At 43.8% G+C, this 20,308-nt stretch overlaps 1 protein-coding gene across 2 annotated transcripts in view; it reads left to right on the top strand.

The window, feature by feature from the left end:
- LOC148323843 (low-density lipoprotein receptor-related protein 1B-like) overlaps positions 1–20,308 on the top strand; it is a 185,633-nt gene that overhangs the window by 123,965 nt on the left and 41,360 nt on the right. For both annotated transcript variants that reach the window (XM_088315974.1, XM_088315976.1), the window contains exons 34-52: positions 511–636; positions 746–877; positions 3,190–3,324; positions 3,451–3,580; positions 3,699–3,825; positions 3,943–4,094; positions 5,729–5,853; positions 5,990–6,361; positions 9,974–10,163; positions 11,077–11,281; positions 12,982–13,174; positions 13,309–13,434; positions 14,263–14,391; positions 14,489–14,608; positions 15,235–15,348; positions 15,628–15,777; positions 15,920–16,042; positions 18,805–18,924; positions 19,645–19,773. In XM_088315974.1, the coding sequence (XP_088172100.1) occupies positions 511–636; positions 746–877; positions 3,190–3,324; positions 3,451–3,580; positions 3,699–3,825; positions 3,943–4,094; positions 5,729–5,853; positions 5,990–6,361; positions 9,974–10,163; positions 11,077–11,281; positions 12,982–13,174; positions 13,309–13,434; positions 14,263–14,391; positions 14,489–14,608; positions 15,235–15,348; positions 15,628–15,777; positions 15,920–16,042; positions 18,805–18,924; positions 19,645–19,773 (2,898 nt within the window). The remainder of the gene's footprint in view (positions 1–510; positions 637–745; positions 878–3,189; positions 3,325–3,450; positions 3,581–3,698; positions 3,826–3,942; positions 4,095–5,728; positions 5,854–5,989; positions 6,362–9,973; positions 10,164–11,076; positions 11,282–12,981; positions 13,175–13,308; positions 13,435–14,262; positions 14,392–14,488; positions 14,609–15,234; positions 15,349–15,627; positions 15,778–15,919; positions 16,043–18,804; positions 18,925–19,644; positions 19,774–20,308) is intronic.

The following is a 20,308-nucleotide window of genomic DNA, read 5'->3' on the forward strand; positions in this document are numbered from 1 at the left end:
TTCAAATTGATTGATTTGTCATGGAACATGTACAGAATAGATTAAACCCAAGAGTAAAGATGTAGCTCTGTATTTTATTTCCGTCTGCACTACCAATGACGGGCAAGAAAAAAAAAAAAGATAGTGTAAATTAAGAGATAAAGCAATGTAATACAATTTTAAGAGAAATGGTGCATGAACAAAAGATGACAATGACGGGGCAGATTTGGAGTTCTTTCTTCTGGCCACCCAAGAAGAGAAGCATTGTTGAAGAAGAAAAAAAAAAATTAGGTTGACTCTTTAACAAGTGTTGGGGCCACTCCGATCTCCCTCTCTCGCTGTTCCTCGCATGCACTCACAGCCGATAACGAGGCACTCTAAACACCCCCGGTTCAGACTTTTGGCTGTCATGTCAGACTCTTAAAAAAAATTAAAAATCTTTCCGCATCGACTCAACCACAAAAGTAGATGCACAAGCTCAGCTCTCACAGGATGATTTTAATACGAGCGCTGGTCTCGGTTAACTTCCAGGAAGGAACCTTTGCCAAGTCAACAACGGCGGATGTTCGCAGCTCTGTTTTCCAACTTCGGAAAGCACCCGAAGCTGCTCTTGCACTGTCGGATACAACCTCAGAAGCGATCGCATGTCCTGCGAGGGTACGTTTTTCTGGTTCAAAGTATCGCGTATGGAATTTTACTTTTCAGGGATTTCTTCAACGTACATACTTGACAATGTGTGCTTTTCTTTGTTGTTTTTCCCCGAAAGGTATGGATTCGTTTGTGATGTATTCCATCCACGAGGGTATCAGAGGCATTTCTCTGGACCCAAATGACAATACGGAAGCCCTCATGCCCATCACGGGGACACTTTTTGCTGTGGGGGTGGACTTTCATGCAGGTGAGATCATTACGGATTGCACCTTTGTGTCGTCCGTGACGCTTTTCACCTTATAATACGAAAAAATACGGTACATTAAAATAATAATAATAATAATGTTTATATATGTACATTAGCGAGTGAGATTTCTGTGCGTGTGTCGTTCCAACAGAGAAGAACCTCTGAGTGGTTGTAATTTAAATGACGACGTGCGGAAGTGAGTTGATTGCTTGATTGTTTGTGACCTCATCACGATTGCCATTAATTTGTATTTGTTTGAGGAGCGACTTGAAGGAATATTTCAAGTGATTCATGTTGCTGTGACCTTTTGAAGCCGTAAAAGTAATTTATACCCAAGAGAATGTTTGATGATCCAAGTCGACGTTTGTTTTTAATCAATGTCGCCAATGAGGGCGTATACATCTAAGGTGGAACGTCCCTTTCCTGCTCTCACGTTTCAAATGACATTTTCTTCATCTTTTAATCGTTTTCATTTTGAACGCAGGGAAAATGACGTTGTTGTTGCTTTTGCCGTCATTTCCTCCGGTCGCCTGCGCCTTAAAATAAACAGGTCAAGGGAGGGGTCGTCTCGGCTCGATTTACGGGCTGGCGGGGGCGCAGCTTTGATGGAGTCATCACATGTCATTACAGGCAAGCCTGCATATGAATAACAGTGAGCCTCGGAAACAATTCCAACGTCAAGCAATTCCCCCGATATTACATCAAGGGGCCGCGGCGTGCGTTGCAAAGCAAGAAGCAAATCGCGCGTACTGTCATTTGTTACATCCCGACTTCCCTTTTTACAGTCTGTATGATAAAAATAAGAGATTCATGGCCAAGACGCACGCTCTTGTATGGAGCGGAATGTAAATGATGCATGATGACAAAGGCGGACCAAAGGAAGATTCCATGATCTGAAAAGTCAAGCAAAGCACATCTACACAAAGGCTTCACATCACCTTTGTGTCCTGGCTGATTAAAATAAAAAAAAAAATGGTTGTTACGAGAAAGAAACAAAACAGTCGATATTCTGGACTATCGTCATATTTTTGGCTGATCTTGATTTCCTCGCAGAAGCGACGACGAAATTTTCAGAGTTCTGAATTGACGTCAGTTTACGCGATCAGTCGCATGCACGCTCGCGTTTCATCTGTTGAAGAACCGCCCGCGAGCTCGTAACCGTGTTGTAACGCAAATCCAAATCCTTGCGTCCCGGCCTCGCACACGCAGTTGAACGCAGATGAGCCCAGCCAGCATATTTAGATTGAAAAGCCGCTTAAACGCCTTCGCTCTCAGATGCTGTCGCTGAGCTCTTAATATGAGGGACTCGAGAAATAATGTCAAGTCCTGACATGACCACGAGCTTTTTTTAAAAACGTCGAAATAAGTCTGGACCACATTAGAGACTTAGTGCAGCTTGTCAACAAGTCCTCCTTTTATTGCAAATGTAAACATGAAAATCGGGGAGACAGCGGGAAGATTGCAGGAGCGAGACGGTACAAAGGAGTTGCCGCTGTTGGCTTGGATCGTCGCAGCGCCATAATCGCTACTTTTTTTCACCAAACGGCATCTTGTTTGAGTGACCAAGCGTGGGATGCTTCAATTTGGAATTAATTACACGATTATAAACCGTTATGCGCAAAGATCAACAATAATACCACACAGTCATTTTGTTCAATCGCTAAATTCATACACTAAAAAAAAAATGATGAAGTTCACATCAAATTTGGACTCAGCTTGACCCGTGCGCAAGCTAAAATCCTTTTTACTAAAACAAAAAACTGGTTATGGCTATGAAGTGTAATAGGCAGAAATGAATGCAAGGGATGAGCACTTAGCTGGCGGACTTCCTTTTAATAATAATCATGATAATAATAAATTAGATTTTGCGTCAAAACATTCCAACCATCTATTTTGAACAAAGCAGCCTCGTTAAAAAAAATAGAAAAAAAAATGGGCAAAGTATTGCATCACTTCTCAGGCAGTTATTATAATATAAAAAAAAATTGACGACAAAATACGAAATTGACCATATTTGCTCTGTGTCCTATGCTTTTGCAATTTGGATTAAATTATAAAAAATAATCAACAAAACGTATCCCAATACCTCATTTTGCATCATTTTTTTCCCACCTCTGCCAACTTGAAAGAGCCGCACCCTTACCGTGTTGTGCATTTCCACCGTCAGCCTTTATTGTCCCTCACAAAATACGGTGAAATGGGCCATGCTGTCATCAAAAAAAGTGTTTTCATGAGCTGCATTGTTTGAGGGCGCAAATATGTTTGAGGCAATCTCATCCATCATCTGATCTTGTCATTAACTCCTTCCGCAGGGAATGACACCGTGTACTGGACCGACATGGGCCTGAACAGAATATCCCGGGCGAAACGTGATCAGACCTGGAGGGAGGACATTGTAACTTCCGGCATTAGCAGAGTGGAAGGCATTGCTGTCGACTGGATGGCTGGTGAGTGTTGACCTCAGCTCGGGAGGAATTCTCATTTTTACTCAAGATGCACGTCTTGGTTGATAGTTGAAGAGCACGAGACGGAAAAAGTCGGACTGCCTTCACCTTTTTTTTGGCTTTCCGTAGGGAACCTCTACTGGACAGACCACGGTTTCAATCTGATCGAAATCTCTCGTTTGAATGGCGCCTACCGCTCCGTGGTCATATCTGACGGTCTGGATCAGCCTCGAGGCATCGCTGTCCACCCTCAGAAGGGGTAAGCGATACCATATTTGGTTAGGCTCCACCCCTTTGCTGAGATATGGGATGTTTTGCAAAATTTCTCCCAAATCTCTGTAAGGCCATCTTTCTTTCTTTGTTGGCGTGCTCGCCAGGTTTCTGTTCTGGACCGAGTGGGGCCAGAACGCGTGTATTGGCCGCTCCCGCCTGGATGGTTCCGACCAAGTCACCTTGGTCAACTCGGGCATTATGTGGCCCAACGGCATTTCTATCGACTATGAGGCAAGGTTCATCCGTCCTCCTTACGGCGACCCGCTTGCTGCGCCGACCTCATCTTCTCCTTTTTTTTGTACGTCTGCAGCCGTTGTGCCTGATATGCATTTTCAAATTGTTCCCCAGGAAAACACATTATACTGGTGTGACGCCCGCACCGATAAGATCGAGAGGATCAACCTTGAGACAGGTGAGAGCCGAGAGATAATTCTGTCTTCGGCCAATGTCGACCTGTTCTCGGTGGCTGTGTTTGGGCCTTACATCTACTGGGCTGACAGGTACGTCCGAATCACACAGTTTTTTCCCACAAAGTCTGCAGCACTAAGCTGATATTAACACTCCACTTTCAAGTTTCTGCGCAAAGCGAAGGCGCTAAGAATGCCCTGATCAAGCGAGTAGCCCTTTTTTAATAAAGGTTATCTCCAGATCATGAGCCTGATACTTTTGTTTACTTTGCGGCTGAAGATTGCAGTATCGATTCGGTATGACTGAATGTTATGTGTGTTTGTTATCTGCAACAGCGAGAAACAGGCTTGCGCGTAAAACAAGTCGCCGGCAGTGTACAGCGGCGGCAAATCGGCTTCTGTATCTCATCTTGCTTGTTTTGTAGCTTCGTACAAATATAGTTTTGATTCCATAAAGATAATTGTTTATAGGGTCTTACTCCGATCGGATGAATGAAGCGAGGTTCCCAAAGTGGACCGTTGTGAATGAAATAAATAAAAATAAAAAGTCAAAGAAATAGTCTGAGGCACATATTCTTTATCCCCTGCAAAGAACGACTAATATTTCTTGTGTCTTACCGAGGAATGGACGTCTTTGTGTGCTATTATACTGCCCCCTGGTGGCCAATGTGCACACACCAGAAGGAGCAGCACAATGTGCATTGAGCTGAAGCAAAAAGACAAATACTATTCAATACTCTATTATAGACTACGATTTATTTTATTTTAATTTCTTTTTAAAAAAATTTCAATGAAGTGCACATTTCAAATATGTTTGTTTTTTCTTTTTTTTTTCCTTTTTTTTTTGGTTAGGAGTCTGAAACAGAATGATTTCTGACAAACAATTTCGAATGCAAGCAAAACTGGTAGCCACTCGTCAAAACTATTCTCCAAACCCGACACGTTGAGTCCAGCTCGCTCGATGTGCGGCGGGCCTTCAAAAAGTTTCTTACAATTCCGTATAAATGTATTTTGATTTAAGGCAAAAATGAATCGCATTGTCAATCAAGTTCGTGAGTGAGCTTTTCATTTTATGGCTGGAACTTAAATGCCACAAAATCCATCATTCCAACTGGAGAAAAGCAGTTTGAAAAATAGCCAAAAAATAAATTAATAAATAAAAAATATATATTGTTAGGGGGTCAGCCTTTCACATTCATTACAGTCCGCTAGAAAACTGGAAAAAAATATCCAGTTGTTATAAAGCCGTCGGTATGGAGGCTTCCTCGCTTCTGTTTGGCGGCAGTCATTGTTCAATTCTGGCGTTTTTGACATCAAAACGTTCCTCCTCAAACGACACGGATGTGTCATTATTTGGTTGGCCATCACTTGGAGGATTGGCACAATTGATTTTGGCGTCTACATGCCTGTATTGTCTTGAATGCCGCCGCTCGCAAGGTTAGTCTGCAGCGACAGCTGAGTGCCTCTCGTGAAAAAAAAAAAAGGAGGGATTTATTGTGCTCTTCTTCTCAACTCGTCCTAATCTACGTTCAAATGGTTTGGCGGCGATATTGGCTTTTTACTTTGGTGCTATGATCTTTCTATCTCTATAATATCGTCCTGATCCTGCAATGAAACAAAAAAAAATCAATAAAAAAAAAAAAGAAAGCTTGAATGCCGCTGTGGAAATCTATCTTCTTCACGGCCAGTCCAATCACTTTTTCAACCCTCCTGACTTTCGGCTCCAGGGCCTTCTCCAACGGTTCAATCCGACGAGGCTTGAAGACTGACAGCAGTGAGGCCGTGACAATGAGGAGTGGCCTCGGGGTCAACTTGAAGGGGGTGACGGTCTTCACGAGAAGCCGAGAGAAAGGTTGGCAATTTCGCGGCGCTCGTGTATTGACTGGACAAACGACTGCCGTCTTTTTTGCCACTCATCTGAAAATGGTGAAAATGCAAAGCCGTGCCGTTTGATTAGATTTTCCCCCTTCGACGGTTTTCTCCTTCAGGTTCCAACCCGTGCGCCAGGAACAACGGCGGTTGCCGGCAGCTTTGCTTTCACGTGGGCAGCGGCCGTCGGACGTGCTCGTGCGCCCACGGACGCTTATCGGAAAACGGCTTCTCCTGCGAGCGCTACGAAGGTTATCTGCTCTACTCCGAGAGGACGACGCTGAAAAGCATTCACCTCTCGGATGAGAATGACCTCAACTCACCGGTCCGGCCTTTTGAGAACGCGGCTCTTTTCAAGAATGTCATCGCCTTGGCGTTTGACTACAGTCAGCAGACGCTCGGCACCAATCGCATCTTTTTCAGTGATGTGCACTTTGGGAACCTCCAGGTGATCAATGACGATTGGACAGGACACTCGGTGATCGCGGAAGGTAAGTGATCGTTCTTGTTCTTTTTGGATGTTCACCAAGATTATTTTGAAAATGTTCTGAGCCGTCATCCATGGAATTTGCCGTTCTAATTTGAATCACACCAAAACCGAAGATTTTTTGCTCACATTAACTCTTTTACTGCCATTGACGGCTAAAGACGTCAAAGATCCATTTTTATATACTCGTTAAAACTGAACGTGTGCTATATTGCATCAAAGTTAAGAAATTATTCCACTACGCCGTCTGAGACGAACGTCATGTATATTGTCGCGGTCGGGCGGGAACCAAATATGTCCAATTTTATTTCTCGAATCTTCATCAACAGACAACGTCTGTTATTTTTTTATGCATTCATAATTGATTGAAAGCGGTGAAAATAGCTTGAGAACAAATCTGTCAACTCGCCGTTGTCTAAGAAACGCCGTCTTTCTCACACGCGGCAGCCGAGCAGCATTATGTTGGCTCAGATTGAAAGTTTTGGAATAAAAAAATCGAAAAGATTGCAAATTTTAGACCATTTTTGTGAGTAGTGTCGTAAACTGTCATCATTTACTGATTAAGGGAGATTGACCAATGAGTGTGACCATTTTTTTTTTTCTTTTTTTTTAAGATCTAAGGAAAAAAAACGGCAATATTTAATTGCGATATTCCTTCCGGAATTGTCATTTTATTTTAATATGCCGTGTCAGTTCCATCTTACCCGTTCCATCCTCAAAGGTCAACTTGTCAGCCCGCCGTGTGCATTGCAACGCTGGTTTCTTTTTTTTTGCAAGTGTCAGTTCCGTGTTGACGAGAACTCGGCTCGAGTCAAACGAGCAGCAGAAATCTCTTCTGCTCTGCAATTGGACGGCGTTTCCCGTGGGAACAAAGCTCAGCACTGGCCAAATCGACACGCACAATTCTTCACACACACACACACACACACACCCCCACACACATACTGTACACTCCCAGCAGGAAGTTGGCGGAGCGTTCACACAATGGCAACTCAGCTGATGCTGCGTTATCAGCCAATTGAATGGATGTTATCTCCTCATTTTCGAAGCATCGCGCGCACCTTGATGATACTTTCATCCGATCTCTTGCAGTCCAAAGAGTCACATGACAAACGGCTAAAGTAGGACGATGAGGTGCATTCAAAATATCTTGAATTGAAATTAGGAGTCGGAATCAAATTGGACACATCTCAACTCTGCAACTTAATAATAGCTTGGGTTTTAAGCGGACCCCCTTGCAAAAAGTGCCAAAACTGCATCTGGAATTTTTTTTTTTTTTGCCTTTTTGTGTTCAACCGTTGTTAGCGAGCGTGGCTTAAGATTCAGTTTTGCAACGACAATTCCGTTGAATCAAGCACACATGCATGTTTGGTTCCCGTTCGCCAGAGAAAATTATTGAATGAGTCTATTATCTTATTTTCCAAATGTTTTATATCGTAATTCATTATTTTGTCCCCAGGGAGTAAATCAGGCATGTCAAATTAAGATGAAGGTTTATCCGTCATTTTAGTGGCCCCTTTTTGCTCACCCCCGCCCCCCTCCCTCCGCTGGGCATCGTTTTTCTCAGCTGTGCGATTTTGTATATGTAAAAGCAACATTTGTATTTGTGGAACTTGTGCCTGCTCCCCATCATTAATGCAAGGTGCAGATGTTAATCGTGCATATTTCCCCTCATTAATCTCCACATCCCCCAATCATTAATCCTTCAACCCACCAACAATTTGCGGCCAACTCGGCCAGATGGCTTTTACTGCAAAGTATTAATTAGCAATCAGCTGACTCAGCTGTCTTGGAGATTTTGGGGTTTGCGACTTCCGCGGCGAGAACGAACCTGCAAAGTTTGTGGTCGCTGCCGTGTCGTCCTGCAGGCAAACGCGTTTGCTCTGATGCCACGCCGCCGTTCCACGTTGTGCCATGACGGGCATCTAAATTTAGTCGCTTCCTTCTTGTTTGTCATCACTAACGCTCGCACATTAAAGCGGCGAGTCTCTTGGCCTTTTCTCGTGTTCCTCCAAATGAAAACAAGCCTGATTTTTTTTTTTTTTTCTCAAACAACACTGGATGAAATAAGTCAAGTCAACACGCTTGCTGGCTTAGCGTGGATGCATGTTTGAGAATTGTTCAAACGCCGCAAATAATTGAGTGGCAGTCCAAAGTGACAGCAAAAGTTTCAGAGGTTTTATCGAATCTTTTTGCGACGTTTGTTGAGGAAAAGTGCATGTTGAAATTTGACATTTATTTCTCTGCTTCCAACAAAAGCTCTCTTTTAAGTTTCTGAAGATCTGGAAATGAACATCTTTGCAATATCTGCGGGGTAAATGTTCTCGAGACAAAGTTGTTGTTGTGCTTGGAAAATTTTTTTTTTGGGTGCAAGTTACTTCCAGTTGGTGTTTTGTTCCACATAAACGACAACGGGGAATAAGACTTGTGATGAACAGGAATACAAAGAATTCCCATGGTGACCCCACATTCATGTTTTTTTTTGTTTGTTTTTTTGGGCACAGTTTTTAATTCCCAGCCGGATAATGTAAGAATCCTAATTACAGAAAATAAATTTTATTTTGGTTTGTCGTGTTTGTCTCGACAATTCCTTTCGGATCCTGACACTTGCCTAAGATTGGTGTGAACTAGAAACTCCGAACATTCACAGAGCAGATTTTATGCTTAATATGTTTTCTCACTATGTTATTTTCTGTTTAAGCATGAAAAATGTTTGGGGTCATAAAAAGTTGGAGAACAATACGTTCCATTGGAAGCAATTTTTTTTTTTTTCCCTTATCGGACGCATTTCCTGTTTGAAATAAAAAAGTCTGCTTGCCAACTAAGTGTCCATCCGGCATGCTGAAACTTGCTACTTCACCGAGGAAAGTCATCCAAACGCAAATGGAGTCGACCATCTGCTGCAAACAAAGTCAACCTTTCGAACGCAATTCTTGTGGCCTAAAATTGAGACGGAGCGAACCGGAATGACCCAAAACACAAGGGTGCTATTTTCACCCATCTGTCGGCGTGAAAAGCAGCTTTTTCGAGCACCCCGACGACGTAATTGGAAGGTGAATGATTGAAGGATGGAAGCGAGATGTCTCCACCGTCCACTGAAGCGTCATTATGGCGCTCTCGTTGTTATGACGATGACCTTTCCGAGGGTGTCTGATGCGTGAAAATGATCCTGATGGAAAGATGCGCTTCCACATGTGTTGTTTGTCCAACCATTCCTCCTCAAGCGCTTGCCCTTATTAAGGTTGCAGGCGATCTGGAGGGCGGGCGGGGCGAGAGCGACATCCAAATTCCAATTCTACAATCTGGTTGACAACGAGGCGCTCTAATGCCACAACAACGTAAATCAGACTTTTTGAAAATATCCAACTCGTCGTTCTCTGCGTGACTTGTGCACACTCGTCAATCAGCCCCCATGGCAGAATATCGAAAGGTTGAGGGAGCGGCAAGTCATGCCGGAGTTCACTTTCGAAGCCATGCTTTGAAAATCGGAACAATTTGAATAGTGAAAAGTCAGCAAGTTGAATAGTGACACAATGCGCTGTATTCCGAAACAAATCTCGGACTTGACTTTCAAGGTCTCGAAGAGGAAGTGAACAAGTTTGTTTTTGTGTTTGAGGTGTGGGCTCGGTCGAGGGCCTGGCGTACCACCGAGCCTGGGACGTGCTGTATTGGAGCAGCTCCACCACCTCCACGATCTCCAGACAGACCGTCGACCCGAGCGGGGTCGCTGCTCTCGCCCGGGAGGCTGTCGTTACGCTTTCGGAGGAAGACCACCCACATGCCTTGGCCCTGGATGAGTGTCAAAAGTCAGTAGCGCTGCTTTGGCCGATCCAATCGTGACACGGTACTCGAGGTCTGCCGTCACTCAAAATAGTTTACAATGGCCTGAGCATCTGTCAGTTCCTGGCCGAGAAGAACATATCGGCCAAATAATGGCTCATATCTCAAACTGGAACTTTTCTGACGTGATAGAATTATATTATTCATGAAAATGAAAAAGGATCGTCCATTATGTCACAAACCAGAAAGTCGATTTTTTTCGTCTGTTTCGAGGTTCGTCTTTCATTTTGCTCATATTATCACCTGAGTATCTGAACTTCTAAAGTTTACCGCTTTTGCTGTAACTTCAGGAATCTTTTTTTGTTTTTCTTTTGCCCCTAGACTTCAATGCATGTCATGTTTATGTTTTTAAGTTACAGATAAAACACCAAATCACATCTGAAGAGACGATAAATACACAGCGAGCAGGTTGTTGCAATTGGAGCGCTACCTTTCGTGTTTCATCATTTTTTTTTCATTTATTTATTTTTTCAAGCTAGTTGTGATTTTTATCTTTCGACTTTCACAGGAGCTGCAAACCTTGATAGACTCTTGATGAAGTGTTATTTATCTTCTTAAATGTCTCTCCAAAAGACACATTGGCTTTCTTCCAGAGCTAATAAAACCATGATATGAATCATTTTTTTTTTTTTTTTTTTTAGTTACGCGCTGCAGGTGTTATTTTATTTATTTTTTTGGGGTATTTTTAGCCCCGTCTCCAAAGCTGTGATGCATATCTGTATTTTCTTATTGGAAAAGAGTTCAAGTTTATCTGTGATGAGCTCAGATGACACGTCACACCGTTAGAGGCCGGAAATGGATGTGAAATGCTGATTTGCTCTTTGCTCACGTGTCGGGAAAGAAAACCGCTTGGCTCAACTTGTCCTCGCACGTTTTTAGCCTGATGTTTTGGAGCAACTGGAACGAGCAGAGAGCCAGCATCATGAGGTCCACCTTGTCGGGCAAGAACATGAGGATTATCGTCAACGCCGACATCCTGACACCCAACGGGCTGACCGTCGACCACAAAGCCGAGAAGCTCTACTTCTCCGACAGAACACTCGGCAAAATCGAGAGATGCGACTTCGATGGATCCGGCAGATATGTGAGTCGGGATTTATTTGGATTTTAAAACCCTCAACGTGGTTTGAAAAGCAATTTTAAAACCCTAACCCTCTCAAAACTTGACTTCATCAAGTTTGAAGCCCTGCTTTGAAACTTTTCCCCAAATTTAAAGCCCAACTTTGTAAGGCTCATCCTAGTTGGAGCTACCCGTACTTTTGAAGTTCTGTTTTGAAAGTCTAACCCAAATTTATAAGATCGCTTTGAAACACCAACTGTAATTTAAAAGCCGAGGACCTAAATCCTGCCTGGGGCCGTGCACTATTAGCCATTCCAAATGCATTTATATGGCGTATGTATAATGTAACGGCATCATTTAAAAAAAACAAAAATAAATAAAAAAATTCTTTGCCCTGGATTGTTCATGCAGCCCAGCGCCGTGGCCCATCTCAATTAGCAATCCATATGTTGACTGAGCCAGGTCAGCTAAAAAGGCTTTACCTTCGGGGTCCCTCCTCGGAACCTCCTGCAGCCCATTTCCCCCTTAATGAAGACTTTGCTAGCAGATCGCCCGGGGTGCATTCCAATTAAAATGTGTCAATTAAACCTGAAGTGATGCTCAACTTCAGCAGCTGTAGCGTTAACATACGTCCCATTTTGAAAACCGAAGCTTCGTTATGACAATCGACCGGTTAAGGGAGCTAGCCGAGCAGCGTGTTCACCCGTGCGGCGATGCAAAATTGCAGCAGAAAGGACCACAAGCTGGTCGTCAGGTTATTCAGCCCGTCCGTTTCTGATGAATCAAGCCCCAAATTTGATATTCAGTCCATTTGTATTCCTAACGTAAGCTCCCAAAATACAGCGGCGCCTTGAGATATGAGCAGCGTTTGATCCGTGACCTTGCTCGCAACTCAAAGCACGTCCCTCTACTCTCAAATCAACTTCACGAATCAAATTTGAATGGCAATGCCATTAATCCGGACCAGCCCACCCTAAAAAAAATGTCTGTAATGTGTTTTGTGATAAGAAAAAAAAATGCCATTGATATCGTTGTACTTTATTTAACCATTTAGTAATTATCAAGGCACAAAGTGACGGTCAAAGTTTGTGAAAAAGCTGCAGTACCATTAGTTGTTTTTTCAGAGGATAAAGAAAATGTGCGTGCGAGTATTGTTCTATCTTCACGCAAACAAGACGCGTTTTGCTTCCCAAACGGCAAACAATTTCCTGGCAGTTGGTTCCCCCATCTGGAGTGCGATGGTTCCACTTCTCTCGCCTTCTCCGTCACTGTCTCGCGCTCGTCCCTCGACCAGTTGTTGCGTAAGCGTGATGGGCTTCTTTAATCAACACCTGTCCTAATCCTCCCAGTATGGCACAGGGCTAATGTGTCGCCGCTTACAAGCCTGTGCCGCTAATGGCAGCGACGACGGAGCTGCCGGAGGCTGCGATCCTCCCACACGAGCTTGCCGAGTCCCACAAGGAGGAAGCTGATGGATTCCTTCTTGCCTGCCAATGACAGTGCAATTCACCCCCCCCCTGCAACATCTGGGTGGCGTGATGTGTTGATGAATGCAAGGCAACATTATGATCCATATTAATTCCTTGGCATGCAAGCGGATTTTTTGCGGGCAGATGTTTGTGAATGAACACGATTGTGTTGCAGGCCTTCCTTTGAAACTCGCCTATGGAATATGTTTGCAGTCTCATAACGCTTGGCGCCATTTCTCTCACGACAACTTGCAGGTCATCGTGAAGTCCGGCCAAGGGAACTTCTACGGACTGGCCATCTATGCGGATTTCATCTACTGGTCGGACTGGGCCCGGAGGTCCGTGCTGCGCGCCAACAAATATACGGGCGGCGACGTCAAGGTGCTCCGAGCGGACATACCTCATCAGCCCATGGGAATCATCGCGGTTGCCAAGGATACAAACAATTGTGAGTATTTACACGACTTGTGCTCGGATCGATCGGAATATTTCCGTGGGATACTTTGCAGCCTGCAGCCAACTAGCGACCGGCCTGTGTGAAGTGAAGTCACAGCGTTAACACGCCTTTGAATGTTTTGGAAGGTGAGCTCTCACCGTGTCAACATCTGAACGGCGGCTGCGGCGACCTCTGCCTCCTGACCGCCCAAGGGAGGGTCAACTGCACTTGCCGCGGAGAACGCGTCCTCTTGGATGACAACAGATGTGTGTGTAAGTCCCCCTCAATTATGCAGAGGCCACAATTGACAACCCGTCGAGTATTTGCACAGGTGGATATTGATTTCAGTGTTTTACAGTCCAAGGGTGGGTAAAATAAGGCCCGCGGGCCTCAGGTGGACCGCTGAGAGCTTTAATGTGGGCGACTGAACATTTAAATTTTTTCCTTTCAAATGAGTTACATGAAATGGATTTTTTTATTTATTTATTTTTTTCATTTGTCACATTAAATGATTGGTTAACATCTATTGTAATCATAACAGTAATAAAATCAATAACTCTATGTAGAATTTGATCTTTTTTGGTTGTTGTATTATTTACTTTATTATAATTAATATAATTTTATAATATTAATTTTAAATAAGACTTTATTTGTACTTAATTATTTACACTTACAAATAATGCAATTTAAAATTTTTATGTATTTTCCATACTTTGCATAATGGGTGTGTACACGTCATTTACGGTACCACTTTTTGGGCCACAGTTCAGTTTTGTGCATGAATTGGAACAACCTTTTTTTTTTTGGTCTCTGTCTCAAAATTTTATTTTGCTTGCCAGCCAAAATTTCATTTTTTGTAAGGTACTGCATAACTTATTTCATGTTTGCCATTATTCAAGCAAAATTCCTGAATATTAAACAACTGCCTCTTTGTTGCTTAATTATATAAACATCTTGACAATGCAGTCGTACAAACTGCTAAAACAATCATCAGTATGCTTTTGTACGTCGCTCATACGTTTATCATCCTGCGACATATTTCCCTCCATTACTGAGCGTCCAGAATCCTCGTTTTGATGTTTGTCCTTCTCTGGCTGCAGCGAAAAAGTCATCGTGCAACATCCACAGCGAGTTTGAATGTGGGAACGGAGAGTGCATTAGCTACGAGCTCACCTGTGACGGAATCGCTCACTGCAAAGATAAATCCGATGAAAAGATGCAGTACTGCGGTGAGCGACCCTGCCGTGACTTGAAGGCAATCATCCCACGCAAATTGCCTTTTGCTGCGCTCATCCCCATGAAATCTACAAACCGTTGTGTGTCCAGACAACAGGAACTGTCGTAAAGGTTTCAAGCCGTGCTACAACCAGCGCTGCGTGGCCAACAGTCACTTCTGCGATGGCATCGACGACTGCGGGGATAACTCTGATGAAGCATTCTGCGCCAGTAAGTCGACGCCGCTTGATGCCGTCTTCAAAGCGGCCCGACAGAAACGCCTCCGAGGGCAGGATCCGGCCACATTTCTGCTTCTATTTTATTACAAGTCACAAAAGCGCACGCTGCGCTAAGCCTCTCGCTTTCTAATGAGTCGCGAGATTACAGAGGATGCTGAAAAGACGAGGCCCACCCTCGCCGGACTCCCACCAAAAGCTGCTTTTGAATGTCTGCACAATGCTTTTTGGTTCTTCACCCAGCAGGCTGGCAGCTTTTTGTTTATTTTAGCACTCGAAGTACTGGGGGGGGGGGGGCGTGAGTCCCAGCAAGGAGAGTGCGCTTCTCTCTGTAAACGGCGCTTGGAGAAAATCGCTGCACAAAGAGCACGAATGGAGATTGACGCGTGGATTTCAGCCAATGCTCTTTTATTATGATGAAAATAAGTCACTTCATTTGGATGTTAAATATAAAATACCGTTTTTTTTTTTTTAGGGGGTTCTGCTCGGCTATCGCACCTTTTGGTGCCGTAAATATTAAATCCTTGTTGTGGCGGAGGTTTTTTTTTTTTGGATTGTTGTGCGCCGTTCTTGTAATGCCAAGTGCGTTATCCTTGTGAAATGCTAATTCTCTCCTTCCAGATGTCACATGTGGCTCATCAGAATTACCCTGCAAGGATGGGAGCTGCGTAGCCGGCGCCGCCTGGTGTAACCAGGTCATTGACTGCGCTGATGCCTCGGATGAAAAAAACTGCAGTGAGTCCTTAAGGCCGCGCTTTGCATGCCAGTTAAAAAGGAAACAGAAAGCACAAGCTAAGCTTTACCTCGAGCAATGGAGCCGGCGCTCTCCGGCGCTTGCCGGCGCTCACCGGCGCTTGCCGGCGCTCTCCGGCGCTCTCCGGCGCTTGCCGCCTGTGGAATACGCGCTTGTCACTCGCATCACAGGGAATAATGCCCCCAAACAGCGAAGCTGACGTGGAACTTCTCCCGCCGTGGTGACAGACACTTATTACGCTCTTGTCTTTTTGCGTTCAGACCACAGCGACTGCTCTCACTATTACAAGTTGGGTGTGAAGGAGAAAGATTTGATCAGGTGCAACTCAACTTCACTCTGCATCCACTCCTCGTGGATCTGCGACGGCGCCAACGATTGCGGCGATTATGCCGATGAGGCCAACTGTCAGGGTGAGTCACTGGAAATCCACGTTGCGAGGGCGACTTTGGCCTGACGAGATCTCGACTTGGTCCGCATCAGACCAGCGGACTGCGATTTGAAGATGTACACTAACTGCATCTTCTTCTTTTTCTTTCTTTCTTGCTCGTCAAGTTTCCCACGGTCAAAAGTGCGAGGAAGGCCACTTTTCCTGTCCCAGCGGGAACTGCATCTCCAGCGTGTGGCTCTGCGATGGCCAGAAAGATTGCGAAGACGGCGCCGACGAATTCCAATGCGGTAACTGAAACAAACGTCGTCGTTTTGAATTGTGTTCAAAAAAAGAGTGAGAAAGAGAGATGTCGTGATTATTTTTATTGCCATTAGGCAATTTCACATCACTTTATTTTGCTCTTTTTAATTAGAGATGGATCTCACGGAAATTTTTTTGTCTGCCAGTAAACTTCTCTGTCGTCTAATGATTAATCAACAATCTGAATAGTTTGATATTGACGAGCGTATGAATTGATGTAATTTCCCTCCAAAATAGCTATATATATATATATATATATATATATATATATATATAGATTTAGGTATTTATTTATTAATTTATTTATTTTTGTATTTTATTTTATTTTATATTTATTTATTTATTGTATTTTATTTTTATTTATTCATTTATTTATTTTTATATTTATTTATTTTATTTTTATTTTTATTTTTGCATTGCTCTTGACGGATTTGTTCAAAGTGGCCATTGCACATCCTAAAAGCTTTACAGACTCTGTTCAGTTGAGCACGACTCTTTAATTGCAGAACTTGCATCACACCACTCTGCACTGGTGGGGAATCGTTAATTTAATTGTTTTATTTATTTATTTTTTTTTATGTACTACGGCCCCCATTGAAATGGAGCAGCATGACGAAACCGAATGTGGTTTGACTCCCGAATCCAAATCTCCTTTTTTGGCCAAGTATGAAGCTGTCACAAGCATGGAAAGTCTTTTTGTAACGAAATAGTTCCATTATGCAGCAGAAGACATAAGAGCAGAAATAAAGCAATCAATGGTGCGCTCCTTCCAATTGTATAACGGTTGTGCAAATGATGCCGATAATCGTGGCGGCAGATTTAAGTGAGCAGTACTTTAATTGTGCAATTGAACGATTTAAAGTGTCAGCTCTGACAAATATGATCAACAGCGAGCTAAAGTTACTTATAATGCCCCACTGGGGTGTGCAAAAAAAAAAATTGTCGTGAACGCCAAATTTGCTTTCGCTGTCGTTTAGCGTTGAAGTTTGTATGTACTGGCACATATCCGATCAGTTTTTTTTTTTTTCGTCTTTCCTCGATGCTTATCCCAATAGGTAATATTGAGAGCAAAAAAAAACAAAAACAGTTTCTTGATTCCAGCGTTCTCAATCCGGTCTTGTTTTAACGTAATTGTCTTGCATCGGTTTCATCCGTTCAAAGGCACGTTGGCGCTATTTGCTGACGATACTGCAAAGCTCGCCTGCTTTGCTTTCTTGCACGAGCAGCGCCTTTGTTCACATTTCCATCGCGAGGCAGCGGAAGGCAGCTCAGGGTTAGCATTTAATTGTCTTGGAGTTATCTGATAGAGTGTGTAAATTATTGTTGGAGGTGTGCATTACGCAGGAGCATTTTCCATTAACTCATTTTGTGCCCGCGTGAAACAATGACAACCCGTGCCTCATATTTGCCTCCATCGGAACAGATATGAATTATTCCACAGCTCCTTCTGAATAGCATTTCGGGACAAGTAGACAATACACCCGTTCGCCGGCGTTAATTATCATATAAAAAGCTCCAGACGCTGATAATCTTGACTGCAAAGGCAAAAGGGTTTCTGGAAAATGTCATCGACATTTCAAATCATTTCTAATTCCACATCCGCCTCGATGAAATAATCATTTGTCACTTGGCTGTGGATAATGCGCTTTTTTTGTTTTTTCTCTCCACACGATGCAGCGCCGGCTGTTCCACGTGAGAAAGAAAAGAATCCTGCAGCTTTGATACATTTAACATGTGGCGGACCTGCTATTTTGCATTGCACTTGAAATGTGTGAAGTGCAAATTTGCTTTCACGTACAGCAAGTCGGCATAATCACGCTTTCCCCATTTAGCCATTTAACATGATCTTACATCTTCACAGCCCAAAGTCTGACAGCGAGGTAAACGTACGATAAACACACACGCATGCCGACACCCTTCACGAGCGCCATCCAGATCCATAATTCCGCGTCTCGTCGCCTGACCGGCAGCGCGCGTCCTTCCTCCGCTCGCTCATCAAAGCTCTGGTGGGGTCGGGGGTGGGGGGGGCGCAGAGTGACTTACCGGCGCACGCTCATCGCCGATAATGGCGATATGTGCATTTGGACACGACGATCGCCGCCATGCCTTTCCATTAACCTCTAACTGCTTCCCATCAGCTCTGCGTGCTTCTGACCAAATAGATGAACCCTCAATAATCAATTCTTTCGCGCTTTGGTATTAAAAAGTATGTTGCATAGTCCTGAGGCGTCATCATGAGGTGAGTTGCATCAGCCGAGCTGCATAAAAGAAAAGGCTAACGTGACCATAAATTAGGGTGAGTGTGACCTACGCTTATGTGGGAAAACAATCACATATTTTTTGCCTTCGGAAAGTCGGCTTAGCTTAATGCTAACAAGCAATGCAAAACACCATAGACAGGCTAACAAATAGCATTGATGTTGCGGTGTTGGTTCTGTGGCTGGAGGATAGAGAATATAACAATACTCACAGGCGTATATTCTTCCTCCTCTGCAAAGAGCGACTCATTTTCTTATAAGCCACCATCTCAATAAATTTGCAAAGAACAGAAAAGCTCATCCATTCAATCTTTTGTGTCATCGACTATGTGCTTCTTCGCAAAAGACTCAAAGCAGGAAGCAGACCATTTGTTGTGCTTGATTAAAAATAAATAAATAAATAAAACATACACAGCCCGTTCAAGTGGGCATGCCAATTTATCCCCAATGTGCCATTGATTTTTTTTCTTTCCGTCTCCTCGTCGTTGCAGACTCGTCGTGCTTGTGGAACCAGTTTGCCTGCTCCAAGAATAAGTGCATCGCCAAACAATGGCTGTGTGATGGCGAGAACGACTGCGACGACGGCCTCGACGAGAGCGTGCAGATCTGCGGTAAATGCCCTTCAACGTGTCTGAAGCGAAGGTCACAGCGGCCGCGGCACAGGACGAGAGGCAACTCCTTCTGTTGTCGAGCAAAAAAAAAACAAAGTCCCAAAATCAAGCCAACTTAATGAGACAAGCGTTATGAGACTGCAGGCGCCTCGGCTGACTCAGGTGGGCATAAATAGATCTTTAACGGAAGTCCGCGAGGCACGGCTACTTTGGTGGAAGAAGAAGACGCGCGTGAGCAATGCAAAGCAGTTCATTTCTCGTTGCGATGTTGACCGTACATAATTGCGATAATGGACGCTCAGGAAATATTTACATAACGGACTTGAGGCGTGTTTGTCGGCAAGTTTTAGTCAAACGCAACTTCTTCCGATAAGATTGGATTGAAGTGCGACAATTTAGATTTTTGGATGACATCGATCTGTGAATGGGGCAATCGGTAATGAACGCGTGCGACTTATTCTTACTTGTTCGCTCTCATTTGTGGCCAGCTGCTTCTTCCTGGAACCATCACACCATGCTTTTGTGATTTAAAAAAAAAATGATATTTTTTGTTTGAATATAGTTGACACTGCCTAATTTAAATATCTAATTTCTGTTTTCCTCTGTTTAAAAACAGACTTAACATAAAACATGACATTGTTGAACTTGTATTACTGTGCTCTTAATGTATTCACTGTCTGTGCGTGTGTTTTTTTTATTGTTTTCCTTTTTCTTCCTCAGGTTCAGTGACATGCGCTCCAGGGCTGTTCAGCTGCCCGGGATCGTATGCTTGCGTTCCGAAACGCTGGCTGTGTGATGGCGAAAGGGACTGCCCCGACGGGAGTGACGAACTTTCTGCAGCCGGCTGTGGTAAACTCCAACTTGTAGTTCTTTGTAGTCCTCCAAGTCGAGCGAGTCATTGACCCAGCCGGTCATTTTATGCCAGTTGTATGCATGACCACAGCTTGAAAATACAAATATTTGGGTGTTTCGTTAAAGTCTACAACTGTGGTCTGACAAAAAAAAATAAATCAGATGATACGCGTGGGCTCTTGTTTCCTGACCGGCACGACGCACGACTTAAATCTGCGCTGAGGCAGGTTAGAGCAGATGTTGGTCAAATCCTTGCACCTGCATGAAAATCAGGCCTTTTGAAAATAGAGCCCTTCGGTGTGTCGCATTCCAAAGGAGTGACGTGCTATTCAACACGCAGCTTTCAAGTCATTGACTTGAAACGGCAACAAACCGAATTGTTCTAAAATGCTAACTCAGCAATCGACAGCTACTTTAACCTTCACGGCTTTTCGCTGGCTAGTGACGACTTCTAATCGGTCTAAACGGACAATTTCCAGCCGTGCGACGTTGCATCATTCGTTTTCTGTCCATTTCTATGATTGAGCGGAGA

This window comes from Idiotropiscis lumnitzeri, chromosome 14 (assembly GCF_059441095.1).
Source record: "Idiotropiscis lumnitzeri isolate Australia: NSW breed Sydney's pygmy pipehorse chromosome 14, RoL_Ilum_1.0, whole genome shotgun sequence".
Taxonomy (NCBI): domain Eukaryota; kingdom Metazoa; phylum Chordata; class Actinopteri; order Syngnathiformes; family Syngnathidae; genus Idiotropiscis; species Idiotropiscis lumnitzeri.